This window comes from Periplaneta americana, chromosome 8 (assembly GCF_040183065.1).
Source record: "Periplaneta americana isolate PAMFEO1 chromosome 8, P.americana_PAMFEO1_priV1, whole genome shotgun sequence".
NCBI lineage: Eukaryota > Metazoa > Arthropoda > Insecta > Blattodea > Blattidae > Periplaneta > Periplaneta americana.
The window spans coordinates 154,924,876-154,952,275 of record NC_091124.1 but is presented as its reverse complement, the minus strand read 5'-3'; the positions used below and the strand labels follow the sequence as shown (position 1 = coordinate 154,952,275).

General features: G+C 35.9%; 1 protein-coding gene across 8 annotated transcripts in view; it reads right to left on the bottom strand.

Moving 5' to 3' along the window:
- The window catches only part of LOC138705166 (uncharacterized), a 194,369-nt gene that overhangs the window by 7,119 nt on the left and 159,850 nt on the right, over positions 1-27,400 (bottom strand). For all 8 annotated transcript variants that reach the window (XM_069833834.1, XM_069833841.1, XM_069833835.1 and 5 more), the window contains 2 exons: positions 25,637-25,715; positions 16,459-16,698 (listed from right to left, as the gene is read on the bottom strand). In XM_069833834.1, the coding sequence (XP_069689935.1) occupies positions 16,459-16,698; positions 25,637-25,715 (319 nt within the window). The remainder of the gene's footprint in view (positions 1-16,458; positions 16,699-25,636; positions 25,716-27,400) is intronic.

Sequence of the window (27,400 nt, the reverse complement as noted above, 5' to 3'; positions counted from 1 at the left end):
CGCGACGTAGAGCATTAAACTTCCATCCCTAGTTATCAGTTTTCCTCGGTAGCTGAGCTCGCAGACGATCGCGGACTTAAGTTAAATCCCCGGCAATGGCGGAATTGTATTTGTGGTTAACAAAGCCATCGTTGTGAGGGATTTCCTCGAGGTTCTCCGGTTCTTCCTTTGTCATTTCACTAACACTACTCACAATTCCCCTTTCATTACCGTCTCTATCTCTAAAAAATAGGGCACCTCCTGTGTTTGCGTGATGCCTGATCGGTCGTCCGTCATGGTTGATGTTTCTCGCGGTTTGTCTGAAGATTGGGAGCGGCAGAGGTGATGGATTTTAGACGACTTATAGCAGGTATGCTCATTCTCTGACTCGCGATTACGTTCTGTAATCACAACCTTCGAATGTAGAGCGTGCTGTTCCTCGTTCGAAGCTCGACGGATGACTACGGGAGGCAGTTCAAGTACTTAGTAACGTACGAACAGTGCGGGACAATGACAGAGTCAAAACCTTCTGTATAACGACATATACCATATTGTTTTGCGTTCGGTAAAGTGTTTACTATGTTGTAAGGTATTGTCAGGAATACTACTGAGCAACATAAAATGACATTATACGCTCTGCCATCCAGAACACGCCGAAGTGACAGGGAAGCAGTTTTCTGTAATATGTATTCATATACCAACGTAGTTATTATTATTATTATTATTATTATTATTATTAGTAGTAGTAGTAGTAGTATTGTTATTACTATTGTTAGGTATATTACAATTATTATTACTATTATTATTATTATTATTATTATTATTATTATTATTGTGATGATTTTATTTCAACAGAAATACATGTCATGATAAAATAATTTTTCAGAGGCACTACAGTTTCAAGAATTGAAAGCACTTAATGAAAGGCCAAACACTGAAGAGAGTCGAAGAATTTAGAGTCTATGTTTAGGAGCAAGTTGTGTAGTGTGTTGGGAATTAGCTACGGCACTAAAACACTTCACGGATGGTGAACTTGTAAAGAGATGTATGGTACCTGAACAAAATATAGTTAATATTATATCTGTGTACTTGAACAACTCAAATTTGAATTCACAGAACACAGATTTAGTGATTTTAGACGTATGGAAAGTGATAGGCCTATTAATCTTTTTGTTAATCCTTTCGTAGTAAAATTAGTACAATCCATTAGAGTGCAGTTCCAGGACGAGTTAATTGATTTGCAAAGTAACGTAGAATTGAGAACTAAATGCAGAGAATGTGACTTGACAAGCATAGAAGTATTAAAAAATGAACAAAACGAAATATCCCACGATGAGCTTATTCGCTGCCACTATGTTAGCTACCTTTGCCTCGACTTATGTGTGCGAAGAATTATTTTAGAGAATGAAAGTTGCTAAATTCAAACATAGATCCCGATTAACAGATGAGCATTTTTTGAGCCAGCAGCGCATTGAGTAAATTCGTTGGAAATAGATTTCCGATTACTTGCAGAAAAGAATGCACATGTTGAACAGACCGCAATGTATGGTGGAATATGAAAATAGCATTATCTATGATATAATAATAATATCATAACTATATTAAATATAATACACAATGTAATAACTGAATATTACAGTGTATATTCTTTCCTTTTTCAAATTCAGTTTATTATCCGTATTTGTAAGAGTAAGAGAGCGATGCCACAGGCAGTGCTGCAGTGTAGTTGCGGAGCCCAGTCCGTACACAGTGTGTGTTATGCAGCGCAGCATCATCCGTGTAATCGGAGCTTTTACAATTTTGAGCATACCTGACTTATAGAACTGCGTAAGACACCGAAGATCTCACAGGATCTTACCCTGATGGAACATAACGACTCATGTAGATGTGAGATACGGCACATCACAACCTAACCTAATATGTTATACGGATTTGAAGGCTACAAAAGAATGGGTAGTGTGGAGGATAGTATGACTGGCTTAGCCGGGTAGCATAGTCGACACGCAACTCATTTCATCACTGGTGCACAAAAAGCTTATTTGTGCCTGAAGTGCATAGGGGTGCGATGAACACTTCAGTATCTGTATTATCAATTTAGTTCGTAGCATAAGATAACGGGATCTTGCAAAGCTGCTTAATTGTTTGAGAACATTAGAATATTTATCTTCTTAGATCTGTACCATTCTCCATAAATTCATTGGCATAGCTCAGGCAGTAGGTGCGTTTGCATGCTGATATGGAGTTGCGCTCGGATATATGTTCGATTCCCGCTTGAGCTGATTACCTGGTTGGATTTTTTCGAGGTTTTACCCAACTTTAAAGCAAATGTCAGGTAACTGAAGAATCCTCGGCCTCTTCTTATCAGATACCATCTCGCTATCACCAATTTCATTGATTTTTTTACTGGTTAATTTTACGACGCTTTATGAACTATGATGGTTATCTAACGTTTGACAGAAACGAATGTGATAATGCTAGCGAAATGAGTCCAGGGTCCAGCGCAGAAAGATACCTAGCATTTTCTCTTAAAGTGTAGAGGGGAAAACACCGGAAAAACCTCAATGAACTCGGGGCCGCTCATTTCACGGTCAGACGTGCTGTTACTCCACAGTGGTGGAATCCATTGATGTTAAATTACTTAGAATCTGATACAGCGTCGTTAAATAACCGATTAAAAACCCTTCCCCATATAGACCTACTTGCCGTAATTATGCAAATACAGGTCTAGAAAACTATGGCATACTGGTAGATTTGTTGATTTGTTACTGCAATTTCAAAACCGAAAATAGTTTTAAAACATTCCATATACCAGACCGAGCATCTACTGTATTTAGATTTTAAAAATAAGCCAACGATATTTTCTCTTCATATGAAGTGACATTTCGACACTAGTCCCAGCTCACAACACATTTTTCACTATAGTTCTCTCAAAGTGTATCGTACGTGTCTATTATCACTTTAATATTGCAAAAATCGCGATTACAAATCAAATGAGTGATCGTACAGATCTGGAGCTGTTCTTGATGCAGAGATATTTCTGATAAAGGTCGCGCTCACGGTTAATTTTAAACGAAACTTTTATTGACATTTGGACAGAATGAAGTGAATTTCTTGTCTATTAGGCATACTGTAATTTACTTGATGTTATGAAGTCCATATTTTATATAAAATTTCGTTTTGAATAAAAGTCAATTGCCGTAAATTGTTGAAATAGGACTTATTCCAAATGTTACTGTCTCATATTATTCACATAGAAAATCTCGGATTATTTATAGAAGTTATACATGCAAACGTGTACACCTATGTATTATTCACAAATTTTATTTTTAAGACTTCTTTTTCGAGTGTAAGTTAGTTAGGGGAACGTAGCCTAAATCGTACCGGCGCCGTACTATTAATATTGGGGAAAGTATTGCAGGGACCATCTGGGGAATTTTTCATGAAATGCAAATAGAAACTGATACTCTTCAGTTTCACGCCTTTCACCCAAGACAACAGCTGTATTAAATCTGCTTAATAGTAAGTTCTGATTTCTCATATAAGATTTTGTTACTCTTTCGTAAGCTTTTATTGAAACATTGAGTTATTTTAATGAATGTGCTTTATTACACCTAGTATATTAGATTGTTCACATTATTTAAACGATAAAAATGGTCACTGTAACAGCTTTGTTTAGGTTATAATCTGAATAGTTTGCTTTGAGTGTTAGTTTCCTAAATCGTACTTTTAAAAGGTTGCTCATATCGTACCAGTACGATTTTGGCAACGTAAACAAATAATGTTAGGTGCATAATATTTTCAAATTCCAGAATAGGTAATGACCAAACGAGAATACGGAAAATCGAAACCAAGTGCTTTACTTAAGGCAGTGGATGAATTTCGATCCGGAGCAGTGGGATTGAACGAATGTTGCCGTAAGTACAAAATTCCAAAATCGATTTTCAAGCTATATTTGATGGGCAAAATGAAGAGAGGTCTGGATCGTCCTGCAAATGGATCCGTCAACGGGAGGAATACAGCTATTTCACGGGAAATAGAAGAGGAATTTGTCTATCATATTCTGATGTTTGAAGAATATATTTCTCAACTTACTACAAAAGACGTTAGGAAGTTTGCCTTCGATGTGTTAGAAGCAAACCCACACCTTCTAAATCTGTTCAATAAATAATTACGACTGGCAAGAAAGAAGTGCTATTATGGGTTCATCAAAAGGCATTCAAATTTAAGTTTGCGGCAACTGGAAACTGTATCTGAATCGTTCCAAAGAGTTTAATAAAGTCAATGTTAAAGGGGTTTTTACGTTTGGAGAGATAGTCGACGAGTACTTCGTAGACGCTTTGTACATATTTAACGTTGACGGAACGGGTTTCTCCCTAAACCAAAGATTTCAGCTCAAACGAGAACGAGAAAAAGTGCTCAGTAAGCTGGTGTGCTAACTTCAAGTCCCTATAAGAATCAATTGCAACAGAAGAAACCGAAAGGAAGAACTTCAAGGAAACAAATAAAAAAAACAAACAAATCAGCTATCAAAATGAAAGAAAAAAATTATCTAAAATTATTGATTTTAATGTAAAAGAAGAGGACTGGTTTTATTCTATCTGTGAAGAAGCTGTCATTGAAGATATAATTCCTTGCTGTGTGCAATCAATGGGTGCATTAGACGTGCAGGAGTTTCTACGGCACAAGAACGTTTTCATTTTGCCTGTGACATGTGTAACGACAGAATCTGACAAGTAGGTCTCTTTCATTTGTGTTAAATATGATTTAATCTTGAGTGACCCTTTGTGTTTTCGTTTTATTAGATCTTGATAATAGCCTATTTAAGATTTATACATTACAAAAATCTTTGTATCTTAAAACATCTTTGTTTCTCATTTGTATTAATAAAATGTCATATTAAATGACAATAATATAATAAAATAAGTTATATTTACGTAGTTCTCATTTTGAAAATTTGTATTTTATAAATGGGTACGATTTAACCAACCTCTAGGTAAGATTTAGGAAACTAGGCGCACAAATCGTACCACTTGCAGAGTTTTAAATATCTTTTAAAACAACTGATAATTATTTAAAAATTGTGAAAAAAATATATTTTGTGTCCCAAGGTCCTGTCTCAATGTTTAACAGTATCTGCAGTTAAAATTCCTTCCCATTTAGAAATAACTAAAGAAAAACTGAAAAGTGGTACGATATAGGCAACCTTCCCCTAATTATTTCAATACTGTAACAGAAAAGATGTGAAGATCATCATCGTAAAGAATTATGTTTGAAAGTGTGTGTGGAATTTTTAAGTCGAAGACGTTTATCACACTGCCAAATAGGCATTGCATACCCAAATGCAATATCTGTGTTTGCGTAACGTGCCAGGTAAGTGACTTTGCCACTATCATGCAGTAAGTAGGTCGCGGACGATAGTGGTGTCGAAGATAAGGCCATGTCAAGTATAGTACATCATGGAAATATTTATACGCTTCTTTAAACTCGCAGTGAATCAATAACAGTAATTTATGTTATTCATAGCTGTATAGCAAGTTTCTGTAACGAAAGTGGCCATTCTGTTCTTATATGAGGCTATTATGATGTACCGAAGTACATATGATATTTCCGTGCAGATATTCTGCGTCATCATATTATGAAAGATGAGTGGAAAAAAGAAAAATTCTCTCCGGCACCGGGACTTGAACCCGGGTTTTCAGCTCTACGCGTTGATGCTCTATCCACTAAGCCACACCGGATTCCCATCCCGACGTCGGATGGAATCCTCTCAGTTTAAGTGCCACCTCTTGGGTGTCCTATAGTGGCCTACCCTCATGCACTGCGTCATAGATGTATGACAATGGCACAATGTCCATACATGTGCAGAGATGCAGTCATTATGAGACAAAGTGACGGAATCCGACGGAATAAGCGCCGTCTTAAATCACTAAGTGATTATTTTTCGCATATCATATATTATTATGATGTATCGAAGTACATATGATATTTCCGTGCAGATATTCTGCGTCATCATATGATGAAAGATGAGTGCAACAGAGAAAAATTCTCTCCGGCACCGGGATTTGAACCCGGGTTTTCAGCTCTACGTGCTGATGCTCTATCCACTAAGCCACACCGAAACCCAACCCAAGAGATGGAACTTAAACTGAGAGGATTCGATCCGACATCGGGATGGAATCCGGTGTGGCTTAGTGGATAGAGCATCAGCACGTAGAGCTGAAAACCTGGGTTCAAATCTCGGTGCCGGAGAGAATTTTTCTCTGTTTCACTTATCTTTCACCATTCTGTTCTTGTTTAATTTATAAATTAGATAACGGATCATATAATAACGCAGAATTCCTCCACGGAAATATCATACGTACTTCGGTACATATCAATATTATTATAAATTAGAGGTTATGATGACTCAATTTTACCTTATTTTTATCATTAGGAGAGAAGTTTCATGCCCTTTCCTGCCAATTGAAGGCAATCTCTCTGTTGTTGTTCAGGTCACCTTTCTATTTTACCTTGAACTGATATAGGCTCCACTAATCTTTTTACATTCATTGTGGACATACGTTAGTTCAATTGCCTTCTCTGATCCGTCCCAGAAATCTGTGGAGTAGAAAGACGAAACGACCTCTGCGCAAGTGGTATGTGGAAATTGGGAGGGGTAGGGCCAATGACTGCTCTGGGGGAGACATTGCTTGAACAAGGCGAGCAATCGCTTGCAGGAAGATATAATTTCTATCTGAACTCTACTCTACCTTGAGCATCATTATATTATTATTAAACAGTAGTATAGTATATTAAATCACAATAAATTTAATAAAATCACGTTTATCTAAAAAGCAAGATAAAGTGTTTACTAGAATGGGCTATATCGAAAATTTTCATGAAATAACACTCTTTTGCAGTTCAGTTACAAAGTGTAAACGATTTAGTGAATGTCCTGTACCGCCAACAATCGAAGAGTGCAATGTCTGATCCAACTGTGTGAGTTATGTGGAATTAAATTGTAATTCATTGTGCAGGGTACAACAATAATACTGGGACAAACTTTAGTCCGAATTCTCCACACCAAAATAAGAAAGAAAAGTCATATAAACATAAGTCCGGAAATGCATGATTTGAGTTATTCAACGAAAAAGACAAATAGTAATATTTTAATTCAGACTGATGGGATACATTAATTACAATGACACATTAATAATATTTTAAACTCCGAGATCATAGCAAATGTCCAAAATGTCCTCGCCCTTATTGTTCTATGATGTTACTCATATTCAATTCATCCTGATCTATAATTTTGCTTCTCGGGGTGGAAGTGCAACATATTGTGGACCTTAAAAATCTCATTTTTATAGGCGCAATTCTTGTTCCAACTTGTTTCTTTCATTTTTATAAGAAGACTAACAATACCATCACGTTATAGCATCTGTGTTGAGGTTCATTACTAATTTTCTCGTAAGATTTGGGTTATAGTGAAATAATTAAATGTTTTATTTTTATGTTTTGCAATTGTTTAGATAATTCATATTATACTTTAGGCGTCATTATACCATTATTAAACAGTAGGCCTAGTATAGTATATTACATCACAATAAATTTAATAAAATCATGATCATCTAAAAGGCAAGATAAAGTGTAGTACTAGAATGGACTATATCGAAAATTTTCATTGCCAAGGCAATATGAGTTTTAATTCTAAGTATGGCAAGTGCCTCAACTAAGAAAGTACTATTTAACATTTTTTCTCTTGTTTAAATAGAATTTCAAATAGTAAGCGTTCGTTTAGTAAAATTTTCCACTTTCTTTCCGAGTTGAGTGCCCCTCAACCTGTGATCTAGGAAATAACAAAGTTACAAGATTACTTTGGTTACCCTCGACTACAGTAGCGTGCAAATTAATCCGAACACCACATATTTTTACATTTTCTGTCATTGTTGGCCTCACAGCTGCTCATACCGCTTTAATTGACATCTGTAGTACGTACGTGTAATTCCATTGCTGAAGGTCTGTCATTATTTTTTTATAATATGTGACATTTTGCCTGTCGTTTTGTACTTATAAGCATTTCAGTTGTGTTGAAGAATTAATACTGCAATCCTGTGTACATTCTGTCGTCTTCACAAATGGATACAACTCCACGAAAACGGTCTAAAATTATAACATTAGCAGAGCATTCTTCTATGACACAGAGGCAAATTGCTGCAGAATGTCACATCGGTTTGGCTACTGTTAATTCGATCATAAAACGGTACAGGGAGACTGGATCCATCACACCCCAGAAAAAAGGAAACTGTGGCCGGAAAAGGAAGACTTCACCTGCAGGTGATCGTTTAATTGTCTGGAAAAGTAAATTAAATCCTAGACTAACTGCTGTCGACTTAACCCGCTAGTTAATGGCTACCACTGGGGCGAATATTCACGTCACAACAGTGCGGCGTAGGCTTTTGGAAGCTGGACGAAGGGCTCGTAAGTCTATTAAGAAGCAACTGCTAACCCCTGTTATGTGGAAAAAACGCTTAATGTGGGCAAAATTACATCAACACTGGACAGTGAATGACTGGAAGAATGTACTTTTTTCCGATGAGTCTCATTTCGAGGTCCACGGCCACCGTGTTTCTTACGTACGGAAAGGATTCGAAAAAGTAACAGCAGCTCATCTCCAACAAGCACCCAAATACCCCCCTAAAGTAATGTTTTGGGGTTGTTTTACACATGAAGGGCCTGGATCATTAATACCTATCAAGGGAATGATGAATTCTGACAAATATATTCACTTATTGGAAACCAGACTAGTACCCCAGCTGCAAAAATCATTTCCGGATGGCAGAGGTGTGTTCCAACAAGACCTGGCACCATGCCATACGTCTCGAAAAACTACAGAATTCTTCAACAAGAAGAATATTCAGGTACTCCCCTGGCCAGGCAACTCACCCGACATCAACCCCATTGAGAAGTTGTGGTCAATTTGCAAAAGAAGAATGCGAAAAATGGATTGTTCTACAAAGGAGAAGATGATTTCTGCCCTCATTGGTGTATGGTTTCGCGATGAGGAAATGAAGAATATTTGTGGGAAATTAGTGGAATCCATGCCAAATCGTCTCAGAGCTGTTATTAGGAACAAGAGAGGCCACATAGATTACTGAGGTATGTCTTAGATCCTTTTTTTATCCAATTTGAGTGTTTTTGCATAAGTAATTACGTTGTTCGGATTAATTTGTACGCTACTGTATATACTGGTCAACGTGCCGACATTCAGGAGGAATATAAATGTAAGGTGTTAAAAAAACATTGAATATTTTGAGAGGGGGTAGTATTAATCAAAACAGGGAAACGAAGTCTAATAAATATGGGTGCTAAAATCATTATCTTTCGAGAAATGAATGCTTGTTCATCAAAATCATAGGAGATGGTCAGTGTGATTTTCATTAAAAACAGTCAATATTCTAAAAGGTGGTAGCATGGAACAAAACAAGACAAAAAAGTCTAATAAACATGAGTCCTAAAATAATATTTTTACGAAGCAAGGGCTTTGAAATTGGTATTGTAAAAACAACATATCTTCTCATGTCAGTTCTTCGCTTTTCTTACTTGGATATGCAGCATAATATCGGAAATGCAGTAAACAAAAGGATATTAAAGTGTGATTCCCTAAGACGTAGGGCAGAAGGATGCGTTACAATGGATGGGAATCACATTTAACATCTCCTATCATGTTCATGAACAAACTCATATCTCGGAAGATATCAATTTTAGGACTCATGTTTATTATTATTTTTTTCTTATTTCGATGAATACTACTACCTCTCAAAATACTGGAAGCTTTTTTCTAATATCCTGTGTAGATATACAGTATGGCACGTAAAATAATCCTGAGTCAGATAAAATTACATGTTATAATAAATTATGTTCCTCGTATCAACAAGTTCTCTGTTTAGCTTCTGAATACTTTGGCCCATGAGAGCATATAGACCTGCTATAGGACAAGGAGGAATCTTAAATTATTTAGATACTTTTGCAAGATATCTGTATGTTAAAGATAGATTTTCAACGAAACATAGATATAATATTACGTAAGAAACCTAAAGTACTTGAAATAATACGTAAGTCAGACACAGACACACAAATGGTCTGCGATAAGAAAAGTTATTTTCATTTTTGACATTTAAACGCTTCCTTCCTTGTTGCAAAATGAAGAAGTCGAATGCAATGTTTTATGTTTTAGTGTCGGACTGCCATGATGTAATAGCTGAGATGATTAATTAACGTACAGTGTGCTCGTAAAGTCATGTTGGGAGTTTTTATAATAAAATTATAATTTCAATAAAAGGCGGTTGAGATATAAAACAGCCACTAAATTTCAGCATTTCTTATATCAAATACAAACTTTTCCTATTACAACACTGAAGAAAGTCTATTTAAAATAATACTGCTATCTATTTGGTACTCTTTAATTTTCATTTTTACATTTTGAATTATACAACTTGCATTTATATCTGTATTTATTTCTTTTCATGATTTTTATTTTTTATCTGTATCTCTCATTTGTATTATATCTGAATCTTGTATTTATATTTTCCTTCATGCTTTTTATTTTTATGGCATACATAACTATAATTTTGTACTGAATATTGCAATGGGGCTTTGCCCTATTATAGACACAATAAAGAAATAGATAAATAAAAAATGAATGAATGAATGAAAGAATGGAATAAATAAATAAATAAATAAATAAATATAGCCTATATGCAAATAAAAAAATAAAAAATAAATACATAAGCGAGTAAATGAATGAATAAATAAACAGATAGATAAATAAATAAATAAATCGATAAATACATAAAAATAAATAAATTGATAAATCAATTAATCGATTAATAAATTAATTAATTAATCCATTAAAATAATTAATCCATGAATAAATAAATAAATCAATCAATCAACAAATCGATACTCTGTGGTGGCTGAATGGTCAGACCTTCAGACTGTCACGCAGACGGCCCGGGTTTGATTCCCGGTCAGGTCTGGGATTTTTTCTTTGAAAAAATCCAAAGTGACACTTGTGGCGGACACGATCGCAGTTGGGTTTTTTCCCCGGGTTCTTCCGTTTTTCTCCAAATTAGGCATTTACATCATTCCGTCACCATTTCTCCATTTCGTTAGTATTCCCCGAATGCCGGCTGGCGACGCATGTAGGGTGCTGGCCTAGGGACGAGTGGGGCTGCCTGCTCGAAACCTGGGCACACAGAGAACCTTAGTGTGGTCAGCCCGTGTGATTGGGAATGCGTCACCAGAGGGTCAGCGCAATAGATCTTAACAGGTCGCAGTGCTGGGTCACTGCGACCCCCTCCGTTAAATTAAATTCAATTAAATTCAAAACAAATCGATAACTAAATAAATCAGTAATTAAATAAATCAACAATCGATAACCAAATAAATGAACAAATCAAGTTTTTGTTCTATCATAGCTGTCACTGTTACCTGACAATGGATTGACGTAAGAATCAAAATGAAGTGCACTTTACAGCTTTCAGAATATTCTGAATCCGTTATTGTTATACGATGTGAATGCCGTCGTGTGTATGAGATGCTTCACACGGAAACATCCGCTGCAGGAATAAACAGTTGAGAGAAACGGGAAGCATACTGAGCACATTTCTTTCAGGTAAAGTTGTACATCATCCATAAGCAGTAAGTCTGTTGAAGCCATCCGAACAAATCATGTCCGTGGTACCAAGAAATCAGTGCTTACAAGTACATACATCATGCCCAACAAGTAGGCATTTCAAAAAACGATATTTCATTATAGTTTTGAAAAATGTTTGAGTTTTAATGACTATACGAACAAGCATCAATTACAAGCAGTGTACGGAAATGATTAGCCTATAGCAAAAGGTACGATTCCGCAACTGACATTCTTCATGAGATTGACAGTGACGAACAGTATTAGTAATGACGTCATTTTTCATGTTTCTTGATATGTTCATCGATACAGTGTGAGAATATAAGCTCATGAAAATCCATAAGCCATTGTTGAATATGAACGACAGTTAGTGAGTGATATGCTCTTGCAAGAAATAAAGTTACTCGTCCCTTCTCTGCGGAATCTAGTCTAACCTCGCAGAAGTACCTCCATATTTTAGAACTGTTTGCAATACCGGTACCCAGAATTCTCAACTACAATGTGATGTTTCAACAAACTGGTGCTCCTCCGCACATTTCTAGCGCATAGTCCAGAAATTCCTAAATGAGATGGATCGGAAGGGACGGATAGATGCCATGGCCACCACACTCTCCGGATTTCACTTCTATGGAATTTTACTTATAAGGCTACAGAAAACAATAGGTGTACAGTGTACTCACTAATTGGATTAATAATTTGAAAGAGCAAACCAGAGAAATGATCACATTTGTCACTCCTGATATCTTGATCATGTAAATTACGGAAGGATATATGCAGAGTTACCAGAGAGTCCACATCGAACTTCAGTGAATACACAGTAAAATATTGGATAGTTAACCTTTCATTTAGTCATTGTTACACAACTCTATAATATCTCAAACTTCACCATGATTTTACGGATATAGTGTGTTACGGAATGTTGACAGATTTGATTTATGAAACTAATTTAACTTCTTCAAACCTATTAAATTTAATGCATCTTCATCATTACCACCATCTTCTTAAGATTTGTCTCTTTGGGTCGTTCGTATTCACTATTGTGAGAAAACTGAGATACTTGTTAGACATAGCCAAAATGGTGAACGTTATCCACTATAAGACAATATAGGACAAACTCTAGGCAAGGTGTGTGTGTGTGTATATATACACTATATATAGAGACACACACACATAGAGGGTGTTAAAAAAAAGTAACAAATACTTTAGGAGATGCTAGTATACATCAAAACAAGAAAATAATATCTAATAAACATGGGTCCTACAACACATACTTTCTCAGATCTGTACACTTGTTCATAGGAGATGTTCAATGTGACGTCCATTCATGGTAGTGCATTCCTCTGCCCTTCGGAGTAAGGAATCACGCACTCTTTGAAATTTACCATAACTCAAAGTCAAGGGGATTTAGGTTTGGGGAACGAGCAGGCCTAGGTGTGAGGCCTCCCCAATCAATCCAGCGGTCCTGAAATGTCAGCGTCAGGTGTTCACGCTCATTGCGGAAAAAATGTGCTGGTGTGCCATCATGCATGAATCACATCTGTAGTTTTTGCTGACATGGCACATATTCCAGCAAGGTAAGCAATTCGTTAATAAGAAAGTCCTGATAATGAACCCCAGTTAATCTCTGTGGTAGCACGTATGGCTCTTAATTTATCGCCATGAACGCCTGTCCATACGTTGATTGAGAATCGGTGCTGATGTCTTATTTCTTCAACTGCATGAGAATTTTCATCAGCCCAGACATACTGATTACGAAAATTCACAACACCATCTCTGCTGAACCCCGCTCATATCTGCAATCAAACTTTTGTTTTCAGTATTCCATGCCAGGGGTGTCAACTACGGTATGATTATCTGGAAACCTGCTGTATTTTAGGGCATAAAAATGCATTGTCACAAATGGACGTCACATTGAGCGGTTCCGGACACTTGGCCACAGAAATTTTGGAACCGGGACAATTGGCCACAGAAATTTTGGAACAGGGACAATTGGCCACAGAAATTGGTAACAGGGACAATTCGCCACAAATAGACAAATTGCTAAAAATAGATAATTTGTCACAGATAGACAATTTGCCACAGATAGACAATTTGCCACACTGAGATACAAAGATAAATCTATGACTTCCAGAAGCTCTATATTGTGCGAATGGATACAAGATTAATAATTGTAAATTCCACTAAGTATGTGAATTGATATGTACATGTAAATTTGGCTTCAAAAATGTCCTTCTAGGTTGTGGTCTATAGCTCTCAAGTACCGGATGACGGTGCCTTCTCCTTGCACCGCGGGTATTCTTCAACTATACGTGATATTCGTTTGTCCATGTCGATGTACTTCCGCTTCATTTGGTAGGAGAATGACCACCTTCCAATCTCTCTATGTATCTGTCGGCTATAACGTTCAGTTCGTCAATATTCCTTAGTTCAGGTGGTAGGTGCAGCTTCCTGGCACGGCGCACAGTTTTTTAATAGATGGTTTCTTCGGTAGATTTACATTGGCTTCGCTTCCAATACGCTGTAATTCATTTTGAATAATGACAGACGTTGGTTCTCGGGAAGTCCCCGCCCTTGCCTTCATGTTCTCTACACATTCCTTTGCCTTAATCCTTCCCTAGTCTGCAGAATGATTCTTGTGTTCAGACGGTTCTTTGACGACACTGCTTCCACCTTCTGATAACGTGACTGTTGCATTACACCCGCCACGCATGTCTCGCGCCAAACAACTCCATTCTTATTTTCTCTAAGTCTCGTGTGCATGTAGCCAAGTTATATTAATTTGTCAGAGCCTCTTTCTGATTTTGTGAAGCGAATTTCTTCCGCCATAGTTCCGAATTAGTTTACAGCTTCTGGATTTGTCTTGTGTTATCATAGAAATATATTATAAATTGTTGCGAATTTAAGTATTGCCTTGACATTTAATGTGTGGCTAATTGTCTTTGATACGAATTTAAATTATGTGGCGAGTTGTCTTTGATACGAATTTCAATTGTGTGGCGAGTTACCTCTGTGGCCAATTTTCTGTGGCGAGTTGTCCCCAACTCCACATTGAGCACCTCCTGTGAACAAGTGTTCAGATCTCAGAAAGTATGTGTTGTAGGACCCATGTTTATTGGACATTTTTTTCTTGTTTTGATGCATACTATCACCTCCTAAAATATTGGATACTTTTATAAGTTTAGCATTATATAGTATTATAAATAGTATTAGGCTACATGAGAACTAGCTAGGAAGTGATCAGGTAACTACACCTTAAGGCATATAGAAAAACCACTCAAACTCACACGGACTGGCTCCCCATGTGAGTAAAGAACCGAGACACTCCCTACGTAAATAGGAGGTCCTTGTCCTGAAGGGATTTTATAGGCTTATTATTATTATTATTATTATTATTATTATTATTATTATTATTAGAGATATATTAAAAATGTTTAATACAATTTTGCTACTTTTAGCTACCTTTTTGAGAGAAAAATTGTTTTATATGAAACATTTCATAGCGTGTTTTGGGAAAGTCATTGATTTAATTTTCAATATGCTGAGTCAATTTTATTTAAGAGAGCAGCGTATTATGATAATACATGATTGAAAGAATTTTAGTTTTGTCCTTTAAATGTGCAGAAATTTGATGCGAACAAATATGACAGATCAAATTTCTGCATATTTAAAGAACAAAACTAAAATTATTTCAATAATTTATTATCATAATACACTGCTCTCTTAAATTGACTGAGGATATTGGAAATTAAATGGCTTTTCCAAAACACGCCATTAAATATTTCACATAAAACAATTTTTGTCTCGAAAAGAAAACAAAAACGAACAAAACTATATTAAACTTTTTTGTCTGAAATATCTCAAAGAATAACCTTCTGAAATTAATGACATAACTTACAATTCATCTTGTATAAAAGCTTAAATTTGTGGAAGTCATCCTTAGAACTAAAAGGCAAACATTTACGGACGTACTGAGGAAATTTACTTTTAGACTCAGAGAATTTATGCTCAGTACACAGAATTCAACTACGAATATAGTTACTGGAGAATTTAATTTTAATATTGTTGGGACTAGTTGAATATGTAAACACGATGGCAAAAGGTATGAGAAATGGCTCTTAAGTCTTGAATGCTGGATTAAAAGAATTGCGGAAAGAAGTAACAAAAACGCTAAATATCCAAAAATATTTTTTTCAGTTTAGAACCGTGTAAGAGTGTAATAATAATAATAATAATAATAATAATAATAATAATAATAATAATACCTACATCAAATCGAGTCTGTTTCTTATAGTAATATAAGAGTAAAATCTCTGAAGAAGGAAATGAGTCCCGTATTTAAGCATGAAGTTGGTAATTACAAGCAGGGTACGAATTAACGGAGGGATGGGGGGATTTCGTCCCTGTTGGAAAGTTATCCCCCCTCATAAATTAATATTAACATCCCTGCCAGGGATAACTTCTGTCCCCCCTCACAAAATAGGTATAGCCTAATTGTTTTAATACGAGTATACTTTATAAAGTATAAAGTAAGCAAAGAAAATAATATTGATGTATTATCATCACCGACAAGCTGAAAACAATCAATAACTTAGGAATTACACATCTTATCTTAAGCCTGCTCATGGATATAATTATTATTATGATCAAGATGCAAGACAAGCAACTCAGTGCGACCAAGCGATGAGCCGTATCGAATAGGGATAATAATAATTGTATGTATGTTATTCTCTATCTAGGATTCTATCCCCCCCTCATCAGAAATCTTAAATCGCACCCCGATTACAAGCGTTACACAATACACATACCTGGTGCGCGACGTTGTCGGATATGGTGCTCACGGAGTCGGAGTTCGTGCTGGCGCGCCTCCATTGAGCACCCCGCGTCTTCTCGCAGGAACTGTAACTACACAGCGTAAGAAACAGGAACAGCGTGGAACCCATCACCAACCACGCGTACGCCGACTGCAGTGTCACGCTAACCATCACCACCGTGAGCACCAGGAAGAGGATCGTGGTGGCGAAAGCGGCCAGCGAGATACCCTTCTCCTACGACAAAACCGTTGTTTGCTTAACTGCAGTACTGTGCATATTTACGCTGCGTAATTTATTATATAGTGCGTCTTGGCCATCACGGCCACGATGACCGACCGACCGGCCGGCCGCGTGCCCAGTGGGGGGCCGCACTTCTGCCTCTGGCCGGTAAGTCGTCGCGACGTGATGGCCAAGACGCACTGTAGAATATAAATATTACCGAACATTTGTGGCAATTCATAAAAGCGGACTTACAGAAGACAAAATTCGTGATATATTCGTATTGCGCCGAGATATGAGGTTCTGCGTCTGCCATATCGTTTGTTTGTTTATTTATTTATGTATTTATTTATTTAGTTATGCCTTTATTTACTTGTTTATCTATCTAGTTATTTATCTGTTAATCTATTTATTTATACACGTATTTATGTATTTATTGATTTATTTATTTAGTTATGTCTTTATTTATTTATCTGGTCATTTATTTATGTATTAATTTAACTATGTTTTCACCTATTTATTTATTTATTCATTCATTCATTAATCTATTCATTATTTCGTTCATGCGTTTATTTATTCATTTATTTATTTATGTGTCTGTGCTACAATACAGAAACACTCTAATTACAGTAGCTAAATGTAGGTTAAGCTATAACATGAAAAAATATTAAACTAAAAACCTATAAATGAGAATAAAATTGCAGTTGTGACAGACATATGGAAAGAAAAGGATATCTGCACACTAAAGACTTAGAAATACAATGATGTTTGCTACTGCATGGAACTGACTCAGCACCCATCCACTGCAAAACAATTTAAAGTCTTGTTGTTTTGAGGTTAAGCACTTATTAAAGCTATATTTTTCTCTGTTGGATGTTGAATATGATGTCTTATATGTTGCAACAGTGCTTCCATTACATCGGGACTCATTTCAAACCTTGCATTAGTTATTTTGGCCGGAAAATATTACAATACGTCTTCTTTGATTAAATTCGATATTTTCAACCGGGTCACAATTTTATTCCTTCAGTTTAACTCTTAATGGTTAGTCATTAAATGAATGTATCAAATAGTATGTATTTATTTTCTTCATGTATAATTTGTGTCACTTTCAAACTTTACACACCCAAGGAAAATTGTAGAAAATGTGCTAGCCTTACAAGTAAAATTTAGTCTACAAATTTGTAAAATCACTCCTTCATTGCGTAACAAAAAAATCTGGACACTTGTAGACTATAACAATTTAATTTGTAAATGTCTGACTTTCTTTGTAAAGTTTAACTTTACAAACTCAGGTTATGAAGCAGCCGTTTACAAATTTACAGAAAAAAATACAATTTACAATAAATGTAAACATTATGAAACAGGCTGCAAAGCATTAAATAATGTACAGTATTATATACTGCAGTCAAGTTAGACGAGCAATCTACTTTCTTAGGTCTTGAAAAGTGTACCGATTGTTTTATGTTGTTGACGATAATAGAAAACTGTACATTAACCCTAGCAAAACCAACCGGAGGCGGGGGGGTTGGGGATGCTTTGTGCCCACCTTCTCCAAAATTTATATTTTAAATATGTAATATATATATATATATATATATATATATATATATATATATTATAAATATGAAAATATTATTGTCAGTTATGAATCCTTCTATCTTATTGTGTTATTGTTTAATCATTTTCACTGCTATTTTTACTAAAATACGAAAATATGTGTAAGTGAACAAAAATATCCCATTTTGTTGAAACAATTGTTTGAAAATATACAATGCCATTTCAATTTTTCTCTTTTATTATAATACATCCTATTTGCTGATTACAAATGTTGAATAAAAATTCAAAATTAAGCATTTTTTGTAGTAAAACTGTAGGCTAGTCTGTTCAGTATGTGAGGATGTGTGAAGAAAGTGATGCGTAACATTTTCCAGATTGTTATGTTGAAGTAAAATTGTTCGAAAATATACAACGACATTTCAATTTTTCTCTTTTATTATAATACATACACTACTTGCTGATTACAAATATAATAAAATTGTTCAACATTAATCATTTTTGTAGTGGTCAACAAGTACCCCCCTTCGTTGATATTTCATGTTGTTTAAAATACCTTAGTATTGCTAGGGTTAATACAATACAATTTCTAAATGAAGTCGAATGTCTTTTTTCCCTATATTTGTTTTACTCTTCGCTCAACTTTCATCCATTATTTAGGCAACACAGATAATAAAGTTTCGCATAAATTATGTTTTGCTAATATTGCAGAGGATAATTTACATTTATGATAAGAATATGCAGGTGCAATCATTTAAATTTCACTCGAACAGAACATTTATATAAAGGAATCATGAACAAAACCATAAAAATGAAATACCTTGTACTTAAGCGTACTGATTGTACAGGGTGCGTCAGAAAGAACGGATGGATTTCAAACTATCGATAAGCAGCGAGGGGAGGGATATAGTGAGGGGGACCACGACTGTTGGGTCAGCCATAGAATGCAGTTTCAGTTGAGAACATGGTGTTGGTCTGGTGTACAACGTGCTTTCATCGCAGAGACATTTTTGAAAAATGAAGAGTCTGTGATCGCCACTTAGGACTCTTTTCACATCGGACGTCACGCTAGGATAGGATTCCAACTCGGAATACAATTTTTCTGTGGGTGGCTTCATTTCGTACCACAGGTTCAACATTAAAGAAGAAATCACCTGGACGAACACGGAGCGCGTGTACACCTGCAAATGTGGAAACAGACAGTAGGTTGTCCGACCACCTCAACAATCAGCCCGCAAACATGCTATTGCACTGAGATTGTCCGAGGTTGCGGTAAGATCTCGCGCCCTGCGAGTTCTTTCTTTGGGACCATTTGAAGGCGTAAGTAACCACATACACTGGATGAACTGAAGACGGCGATTCGTGAAGAAATCGAGGCAATCCCACCAACTATGACTGTGAAAGTGATGGCGAACTTCAGAAAACGCCTCGATGCCTGTATCGAAAGCCAAGGACATTATATGGATGATGTTGTATACCATAAGTAAACTGCATATATTGGTGAATCTATTGATAACAATAAATTTTCGATTTGATGAATCCTTACAATTTTCTTGTCCTGTGAAATCCATCCGTTCTTTCTGACGCACCCTATATATTTTAAACTGATACATTTTGGTTTTTAGTACCCTGTTACAGTTATTATAGCGATAGAGCAAGTCATCAATAAGAACTTCTTGGTTCAGTCTGTCCCATTCGCGAAATACAAAAGCTTTGCTCTCTGCTAGGGTACCTGGAAAGTTTCTTCTGCGTCTTAAAGCTCTCTTCATCTGGTCCCAAGCATAGTCAATAGAGTTCATGTCTGGAGAGTTCAAGGTTCACTCCATTCCAGAACTTCCAATCTCCCTGCAGTAGTCTTCAACAACATGACCTCATTGGGTCGGAAATTATCGTCCCTTAAGCCTCGTTCACACTTCTCGAGTAACTTGAATTCAAGTCACGTGATTTCAAGTAACCTGAATTCAAGTCGCAGTTCATACATATTCAAGTTATTTTGTTTTCAAGTAGGATAAAATTATGCCGATGGAAGTTGTGCAATTAGGAATTTCTGTATTAGAAAGCCTCCGTGCCAGGGAAATGAAATATATTGAAGAAATGGAAGACGCGTTGTTCAGTATGGGTTAGGAATTAGATTAGTAAGAGAAATACACGACCATTCATTATTACAAATAGAATAAGTGAAATCTTCAAGTAGATTTAATAATTCTTAATGTCAATGTAATAAAATATAAGCAGGTATGATTTACCATAATTGAAAATGATTATCTTGAAGCTGTTACAGTTCCCAAAAAAATCTATCAGCCACACCGAACTACGCCAGTTTCGATAGAAAAATATCATTCTTTCAAGCAATACTCTTATTAATCCCGCCTATCTTCCTCACTTCTTCTCTAGCTACAGTTTAATGGTTTTTAATTGTCTTTCATATCTCATCAGTGTCCACGTTGAAATCTCTGCTATTCAATTTTTCAATGAACTCTTCCTTCGTTTGCATTTATGTCACGAAACTTTGCAGTTTCTATAATCTACAGGCCTTCGTGGGTTTTATACAACTTCAGAAACTAAAATATTTGGTCATTATTTCACTTACTTTGTTATGTTTACGTTTCCAGTAGAACAAAAAAAATCAGCTGTAATTTAACGCCCTTAAAACAGCTGTTAATTTAAATTCCCGCACTTTTCTCCTTGAATTCAAGTTATCAAGCGACGTTCACACTCATCAAGTTGTTTCAAGTGTCCTTTGAAGTCAAGTAAAAGTAGAAAGGGATTCAACTTCACTTGAAACTTGAATTCAAGCCGTTAATTGATTTCAAGTCAACATGAAACATAGTTCACACTTCTGAAGTTCGTCGAATCAAGTGACTTGAACGAGGCTTTAACACTAAGTCACCTCCATAATTTTCATGAAATAATTCAACAAACAGTTATAAGATGACCTCTAGATACTGTGCTGCACTCACCATCCTACAGATAAGCACAATACCCCTCCTGCAGCCGTGGAATGATACCGGCTCAGAACATCTTCGAACCACCCCCTTGTTAACATTAAGTGCTGCATGTTGTAGCCAGGCTAGCTGTCCAAACTCGACGAGGTGATAATCACGCATCACGGAGGTGTGACAATCCTGCAAAGTTCACCTCATTTCTTACCCATCGGCACATTGCACCTCTGGGATGGTACTACTCGTCAAGGACGTCTCAATCGTAGGTTATACCATCGCGAATCATGATTTCTTATGTCTGTGTGGAAACATGCCTCCTCGTGGCTTCCAGCTGGTGCAGTTCCGTTCTGTTCTTCACGGGGTTCTTACGAGCCATCATCGATAGATAGCAGGTCTTTAACCAAAGTAGTCAACCTTGGGCGACAAGTTCGTCTCTTTCCAATCTCTTCAAATTTGTTACACGTCCGAACAACGTCGCTGTGACTTCTCCCAATCTGTTCGGCAGTTTCCCTAATTGTAAGGCCTTGCTGACGATTAACAGTATGTTATTTATTTGAAATAGTTTACAGCTTATTTAACCCCTAAGCAGTCGCGTCTAACTTAGTAACAATAAGAGTCGCGCGGAGTATTGCTGATACCCCAAATATAATAGGTTCTTATGGGCTATATTTTTTGTGAACAATTTATATATCACTCTTTTTTATTTATACAACTAGGCCTATATGACATTTTTAATACCTATATTCTTGTACAATAATAGTAGTATTTCAATATTGTTTCACATCTAATATTCGAACGTCTGTCTATTCACTTCTAATCATAATTTACTTTTTATCTTCCCTCACAAACCACTTTCTTTATTTTTTGTGCGCACAGCCATTACTTAATTTCCATTGTTATTATTTGCTACACAGGTATGGTCAGTTTAGTGACTGTCGCTATTTGTTGTTGGCGTCACCCTACACCACTTATACCATTATTATCTCGAGTATACGAATTCCGATTTCAAACACGTTTACGGTTATTGTTGCCTTACCAATTCTAAGAAAGGTACTGAAAGTTTCAGAAGTAGAGGCTTACTCAATATGTAGTCAATAGCTCCGTATGTGATTGGGGTGTTGAGAACACCCCGCGTGAGTGCTCAAGGGTTAAGAAACCATTAAATAATACAAAATTACAATAGAATTAATAAAATTAAAATTATTTACATACCAATTAATTAAATGTATGTATGTATGTATGTATGTATGTAGGGGAGAGTCGGGTAGTATCGGACATCGGGTAATATCGGACAGTGAGTTTCTTTCATCTACCACACGATGATAGTACCTGATTGACATTGTTACGTTTCTGTGATGTCGCACAGAGAAACGTAAACATGTCATTCAGGTACCACCATATTTATTTATTTATTTATTTATTTATTCTGGTGTAGTTAAGGCCATCAGGCCTTCTCTTCCACAACACCAGGAATACAAATACAATAACAGAAATAAAAAGGAAAAAAAACACTATAAACGAAGTAAAGTCACACAAAAATATACACAGGTTGCAGTCAATATTGTCTATTATCTGATTTATTCTGCTCCGAACTCTTCTCCCGTTCACCATTCCTTCAGTAGGTAGTTTCTTCTCAGCGAGTGGTCCAGGAAATTTCTTTTTCTCTTTCTGATCATTTTCAGTGAATGAATTAATGCTAATTATAAAAGATGCTTACTGGCACAAAACGTTTTAGATGTATTTATATCCTATATATTTATTTCTTCTATATTTATCTTCAGTGGCTAGCTATTTCATGTCGATATGCGTCTATGTTTGCGAGTTCAGAAGTGTATCAGCCTGTGTGTGTCTGTCGAGCGAGGTAAATGATATCGAATATTAAGTATAATGCAATAATGAGGTTATTTAACGCAGGGAAAAATGTAATTAATAATATCATCATCATCATCATCATCCTTCATGCATTAGGAAATTGATTCCTGTAGCAGCTACTGAAATTGGTCCATCCATCTTTTGGCTGGTCTTCCAATATCTCTTCTTCCCCGAGGTTTATATTTCCAAAACTTATATGGTATCCTGTCCTCCTGCATCCTTGAAATGTGAGACATCCATGTATTTCTATTTTCTTCTATTTTGTTGTTTAATTAATATATCTCAAGTTCTTCTCTTATTTCTTCGTTTCTTTTATGTTCTATTTTCCTGTAACCTGCTACGCTTCTCAAAAATTTCATCTCATTTGTTTGTAATCTAGAGGCATCTCTCTTTTTCATAACCCATGTTTCGCTTCCATATAGTAAACTGGGCACTGACATCACCTTATAAAATTTTAACAATGTATCTTTTCTAGCTTTTGATTTCAGGGTTCTTCTTATTGTTCCATTTATGTAATTAAATTTTTCTATTTTTTCTTTTTGATCATAGTCTCCTATATAAGATAAGGTAACACCCAAAAATTTAAATTTATTTACCTGTTCTATGATATTGTTTCCTATTACTATTTTAGATCTTACAGGAGATTTGCCACAAAATGCCATAGTTTTAGTCTTATGTACAGATATCTCCATATTATAGTTCTTATTTATTTTCCATAACTCATGTACTGCTCTCTGTAGGTTATTTTCATTATTTGCTATTACTACCTGATCGTCAGCGAATAGCATCGTCATTATGAAATTATCTTCATTAAAATTCCGTATATAGTTCTTTATTTTTATTTTCCATTTTCTTAATATTTCGTCCATATGTATATATATATTGAATATATATATATATATATATATATATATATATATATATATTCAATATAATTAATAATATGAGACACTAAATTGTTTCGGAATGCACAAAATGTGTTATCAAGAAGTAAAATATGTAATCTTGATGACGCTGTTTATTTTCTTTGTTCCAACGAACTATTATAGCTCTGTCTCTTGGCCCCAGGTGCACTGTAGTCCATTGATTTACTGTGTTTGTTGTAGCTTGGTTCAGAAACGAGATTAGCCTATCTATGATATGTTGACCACGGTATACTCAGTGAACAAGTTGCGTTACTTTAACATTGCATGGAAGCCATGGACATACGTTCAATGTATGCATTAGTCTGTTGCTAATGTGATGTATGTGGTCCCAAAGTTAAAGGTGTTAACATACTTACCTTGAAATGGAAATTTTGGCTAAAATATGGGGCTCAGGTTTTGATATTTTGTAATTACTTGCGCTTTCTACTTTCCAAAATACTTCGCACTAGCACTAGAGGCACAAAATTAATTTGTGCGTCTGTAATCGGAAACTTGTTCCTTCGCATATGTATTACTGAAATAATTTCTGTCCTCTCAGTATTTGTTTTTGTGCGCTTTAAAATGAAAGAGGTACAGGCACTAAAACATAATTTGCATAGGCCAGAAGTTACTTTGTTTTAAAATTCTAGAATTTTAGTCGAGTTAAGTGAATTTATTGAAGTCTTAAACATTCTCACGTACTCAGGAACACTTTTGAAAAAAGAGACCCAACTTACCAAAGTAAAATAAAAATTTAGGGGTTTAAAATTGTTCCACACGCTATTAATTCCTCGTGGGAACTTTCGATTACATCAGTCTTCTTTTTCGTCATAAAACTCTTAACACTGAACTACGAATGACACAGAAAAAGTAATTCTGAAGAAGAGTTACTAAGAATTATTGTAGATTGCAATGACAACGGAAGATGTTTCTTAAAATATAGATGAGAAGGCGAGACCTGGCATGTGAGCTTGTGAGAAGGGAAAGAATAAGCTATCAGAAAGAGAGTTTGTTTCATGATGGTTAATATTATACTGTTTTCCAACCAGGAGATCAACCCTGAAAGGAATGTTCTTACTATTGCGCCATCTATTGGAACGAAGTAGATAAATAATATTATCGTTATAACGTCAGTTTAAAAACCATGCGCTCTCCTGCATATGTTATTTCCTATATGGAGAGATTAAAAGACCAGAGATTAACAGTGATCTAATTTTTTAACTAGGTTAGTATAAATATGTGTGTAACAATGTTATTGTTTGTGCTGTGAGAGCGAGCCAATAGAGATACGAGTAGACTACCCACGTGTGTGACCTTATGACATATTATGACATCAACATTCATTCACAGCATTACCCCGCTCCGTTTCATTCCGCAAAGACTTTCTCGTGGTTGGAGCACAGTACGAATCTACCAACACAGAAGTTTATATCAGATTAAAACCTATCTTCCCCCTCCATATTCATTGCTGATATAGCCATGGCACACGCTAAGGTCACAAGACAGGTCTTGCTTCCTCTACTGCACATCAGAAAGTGCTTCCTCAATAATAGAAACAACATCGGAAAAGCGCGCCTTAACGACTGATCTAGCTGTATATATTTACCTCACTGATTTTGACCGCAGTCACAGGCGTCTTTATTTTTATTTGATCAAAAGATTCCTTTTATTTCGTACCTTCATCCTGGTGAAAATGGTGTAGTCACCGTTCATGTTGTACCTCACGAAACTCGGCATCGACTGGTTGTAGAAACTCCTGAAAAGAGAACGAAGACATCATTGGAAGGTGCACGTTTATGTCACATTAAACATTACATTAAACGAAAGAAACTTCATTGTTATACGTACTGAAATAAGCACCAATTTCGACAAATATTTACCAGATTATTCTCTCTTATATTTTTACACTTGGGCTACATTTGTTTGCAAGTCATGACATCTCCTCAGAAGAAACTGCTTATTGAAGGATGCACTGGAAGGAATGGTGAACGGGAGAAGAGTTCGGAGCAGAAGAAGATATCAGATGAAAGACGACGTTAAGATATATGCATCATATGCGGAGACAAAGAGGAAGGCAGAAAATAGGGAAGACTGGAGTGATTTGCCGTGCTTTCAAATCCTGCCTCAACCCTCAATAAGACGTGACTGATGCTCTAGAGCAGGCATGCCCAGCCGGGGCAAATCTAGCCTTCAAACGAAGTGCAAGAGTGATGTAGAATCTCAGATTACCATGTAGACACACACATAAAAGATATTCTACGTCACTGTCGCACCTCGTTTGAAGGGTTGAATTCCCCCTGTTGGGCATGCCTGCTCTAGAGACTTCAATAATAACGGGTGTACACCCGGAAACAGGTTTCGCTTAGTACGGCGCCGCTCGGAAAGTGAAACGGGCAAGTAACAGCCATCTTAACGGTGATTCAGGGCGCCGGCTTTGGGCAATAAAAACTCACTAATTAAACATTACATTGCAGTTTTAATTTATTGGCTTACCTTATATTCTTAGTAAGTGAGGGAATATTCTAGCCTATAGATCTTGTCATCGAATTTTTCTTTAGTTAGAACGCGATTTATGCGCATTCTTCTCTTATATGAAAATGAGCCGATTGCTCTCATCTTTTTTCAATTAGATGCTTGAACGCCAAGATATTTCCGTAGAAATACAGCACGATACTTTTTCTGTGATTTCTTTGTAATATATGTAACATAAATGAAGATTCACTGTTATAATATGCACGTTATTGCCACGATTAAACTCGAACTGCGCTGAATGGAAGTCAGCTGCGGGCTATACTAATGCTCTAACCTTGACGTCCCTTCAGCCTGTGTTATCTGTTCACACTACGCAACATAAAACCTTTCCACGATCGATCCAGAGAAAATGTACATATTATTTCCTCGCCAATCGCTTTAGATCTATAATAGTAAAAGGTCGACGTCGTTGCCTGAGTGAAACCTGCTTCCTGACGAACGCTATGTATTTCTTGTATTTCTAGACGTTGTCTAACCAATTTGTTTTGTAATCATCTATTTTCGTAGTAAGGGATCAACTTATAATTCGTATCGTTTATCTACATTTGTATGTGATCTTGTCTGGTGCAGACTTTATGATCCAAGTTTCGATTATTATTATTATTATTATTATTATTATTATTATTGTTATTGTCAGAAGGTAAGTAGCCCAAATATGTAAAGATGGAGATATTACTGTACGGCATAATCATAATCCAAATTTTAATCAATTTTTATATATTCTAAACAGCACTCCATTTCAGCAAACAAATCAATTAATTATGTTTATTAAACGTTTCAGAGGTCTTTATAGTCTTCCTTTCCTTCTCTACCTTAACATACAAACTTAAAAAAGTGATCTGTATTAATTACTTAGACGATGATGATCATCTTCTTAGATCATCATTACTTAGATAATTATGTCATTTT